General features: G+C 45.9%; 1 protein-coding gene across 1 annotated transcript in view; it reads right to left on the reverse strand.

The window, feature by feature from the left end:
• Positions 1-728: 728 nt before the first annotated feature.
• TGM3 (transglutaminase 3) overlaps positions 729-3,579 on the reverse strand; it is a 38,351-nt gene continuing 35,500 nt past the window's right edge. The window contains exons 11-12 of the mRNA XM_006874847.1: positions 1,505-1,638; positions 729-876 (exon numbers count right to left, since the gene is read on the reverse strand). Coding sequence (XP_006874909.1) covers positions 729-876; positions 1,505-1,638 — 282 coding nt within the window. The remainder of the gene's footprint in view (positions 877-1,504; positions 1,639-3,579) is intronic.

Below are 3,579 nucleotides of genomic sequence, written 5' to 3' on the forward strand. Positions count from 1 at the left end.
AAGGCAGCCTAGTCTATTATTGGACATCACATTAGAAAGTTTTCCTAAACGGAAACTAAGAACATCTCCTTAGTTTTGCACCTGGAACCACACAGAACAAGCCCACTCTCGTAGGTTATTGGAACCCAAGTATAGACTTCCTTACATCCATCTCTCCTCCAGAACACAGCCCAACATCTCTCTCACCTTTCTTATCACCTTGAGTAAAACAAGACTCAGGATGTAGCTGCGCATGTGATCACTGACTCTTTATCATTTATTTGAGTGTATGGATGTAAATGCCATGGTGATGACTGGCTATGCCCTCCCATCCACAGTAGTCAAAGGGAGGAGCAAGGATGTCCTAGCTGCCGGCTGGGGGTTGGCAAACAGCTTGGACTCTCTTCTCCTGTATCCACTCGGACAGCCCCGGGTCAGGGCCATTTCATCCTGCAGCATTGCTGGATGCGAGGGAGAAGCTGGGCTTGGGGCTCACGGAGCAGGCAGCCACAGTAGAAATGGCTGGGTACGTGCAAAAGTGACCAAGTCATGTGCCAAGTGGACCCTCCTTTAGGGACTTGGGAGAAGGAAGATGGTGTGGGCTGGAGACTGGAGGTTCTGCATCCAGGCAGCCTTAGGGGATAGAGTGGGCTTCCCAGGCTGGACAGCACAGGCAGGACTCACTCTACAGGTGAGCTGCCTCCATCCCGCTCCGTGTTACCCAAGTTTGTATGGGGGCCACTGGCCCTTCACTCGGCCACATCGATGGACAGCATGGCTTTGATTGCAGGGAATTTGTTGCAGGAGAAGTCAGCAAGCAGTTGTTTGGTGCCACTCCGGGTGGGCAGGATCTCAAAACGGACCCGGGACCGCTCCTTGGGGCGCAGGGTTGGCACGCTGTTGGGGGGAGGGCATTAGTCAGTGTTTATGATACTCAGACCTCAGACTAGGAAGACAGGCCTGGTGTTCTCCTTCTGAAAACTAGCCACTGAAGAGTGTGTGAATCACAGCAATCTAATGTGCAATGCATCATGGTGATGGTGTAAGACCAGATAGCATTTCAATGTGCATGGAGTCACCCTGTGAGTCAGAGGTTGACTCAGCAGTAACCCAAAATAACAAGAGCACACAGACCTTGTACTGGACAGGCCTTCAGGGGCCACAAGTCCTATGCTGGTGGAGACTAGATAATGTCATTGCTTTTCCTTCAGCTGCCTTTCTGGGTCTTTGTGCCCTTCCAGCCCTATGACCCCTTAGGAAGGGAAAATGGGACCCCATGATTTCCTAATGCACTAAGGCCTGAGGACTAGCTCATAGCTCTCATGACCTAGCTTCTGTAAGCTCAAGTTTGAAGAACCCAAAACCACACAGGCAAATGCATTTGCTGATGTATATCTTCTACTTCCACCAGATGCTCAAGGTCCAGGGGCCCAGAGGGTGAAGAACCTGAAACTACAGGTGATTCTGAGGGCTCTTTGAGGAACCTGTCTCCCTTCCCCTCCTGGCAGCTGAGGCCTGGACTCACTCTATTTTGAGGTTGCCCCTCAGCAGGCCGCTTCCCTCCACCATCAGCACACAGTTCTTCACAGGTTCATCCAGGGGGTTAGAGAAGAGCATCTGCACATTGACGGGCTTCTGCACTCTCGCCTCGTCCAGCACCTGTGGAGAAGAGAGGCTGCAAGTCAGGACCCTGGCTGCTCGTTCCCTGCCAACCATCCAGCGAGATCAATGCAATGGCGCCCCTGCTTCCAAGGAGAGCCCAACCCAGCTGTGGGCATTTTTCGTGTTGAATCTACCCTTAGTTTCCTTCAGCTTCCACCTCATTAGTTTAGTTTCTTCCTAAAGTCATGAGCCTTCTTCCCTGGAAAGGCCTACACAGGACATGGAGGTGGGTACCTCCTCTATCAGACCACTCTCTCATATCACCGTCCAGTCTACTGGTGTCCTCCTGAACAGGAACTCTGAGGGGCCACTGTGTGTCCTATGGTCTGAGCAGGGCTCCAGTCTGCACTGGGTTTGATCAGACTCTCGAGGTGAAGCCTGGTTTTCGGATCATAAAAGCATCCTGCATTACTCAGTCCATAAAGTTGGACGCTATTGTGTTTTTGCCAATGACTGGCTGTGACTCGGGGCAGACTTGCCATGTCTCTGGGTCTCAATTTCCTCATCTGGTCAATAATCATCTCATCCCTGTCTTGCCTTCCTCTCTGGGCTAGAAGGGACCCAATGAGGTCAAGGACAGGGATGAGAGGGTTTTAGAAATAGAAACTGAAATTGCATGGCTGATGTGGTTCTTCTTTTGAGTATCATGCGAGGTTGCTGTTTTTAATTAGTTTGGTTTATGTTTTTCTTGATACTAATCTTCATAGCATTTCAAGATTGAAGCACAATGCTGTGGTATAATAATAGTCAAATGCTTACATGAAAGACGAGTTAATATCACTGTTATTCACTATTATTCTAATTTATGCATCAACCACTAAAGTCAATGATGATGAAATTGAAGAATTCTACCAACTTCTTCAGTCTGAAATTGATCAAACGTAAGCAAGATGCATTCATAACTACTGGTGACTAGAATGCAAAAAGTTGGAAACAAAGAGGAAGGCTCTGTAGTTAGAAAATATGACCTTGGTGATAGAAACGATGCTAGAGATTGCATGATAGAATTTGCAAGACCAAGGACATCTTCATTGTGAATACCTTTGTTCAACAACATAAATGGTGACTGTATATGCAGACCTCACCAGATGGAATACACAAGAATCAAACTGACTCCATCTGTGGGAAGAGACAATGGCGTAGCTCAATATTGTCAGCCAAATCAAGGCCAGGGGCCGAATGTGGAACAAACCACCAGTTGCTCATTTTCAAGTACAGGTTGAAGCTTAAGAAAATTAAAGCAAGTCCATGAAAGCTGTAATATGACCTTGAATATACTCCACCTGAATTTAGAGACCATCTTAAAAACAGATTTGTGCATTAGACACCAATGACAGAAGAGTTGTGGGATGACATCAAGAACATCATACAGGAAGAAAGCAAAAAGTCATTAAAAAGACAGGAGAAAAAAAAAAAAAAAAAAAAGACCAAAGTGAATATCAGAAAACTCTGAAACTTGCTCCTGAACTAGATAACTAAAGCAACCAGAAGAAATGATGAAGTAAAAGAAGTGAAGTTTTCAAAGGACAATCTGAGAAGACAAAGTAAAGTATTATAATGAAATATGCAAAGAACTGGAGTTCGAAAACCAAGAGGGAAGAACACATTGAGCATTTCACAAGCTGAAAAAGTAAGAAAAAGTTCAAACCTCAGGTTGCAATATTGAAGGATTCTTTGTGCACAAGACCTTTTTAAATTGTTGAAAAGCAAAGATGTCAGCTTGAAGACTAAGGTGCTCCTGACCTAAGCCATGGTATTTTCAATAACCTTATATGCATGTGAAAGTTGGACAGTAAATAAGGAAGACTGTAGAAGAATTGATGCTTTTGAGTCATGGTGTTGGAGGAGAATATTAAAAGTGCCATGGGCTGCCCATAGAACCAACAGATCTGTGTTGGAAGAAGTGTAGTCAGAGTGCTCCTTGGAGGCCAAGATGGC

The sequence above is a fragment of the Chrysochloris asiatica genome, unplaced genomic scaffold, assembly GCF_000296735.1.
Source record: "Chrysochloris asiatica unplaced genomic scaffold, ChrAsi1.0 scaffold00304, whole genome shotgun sequence".
NCBI lineage: Eukaryota > Metazoa > Chordata > Mammalia > Afrosoricida > Chrysochloridae > Chrysochloris > Chrysochloris asiatica.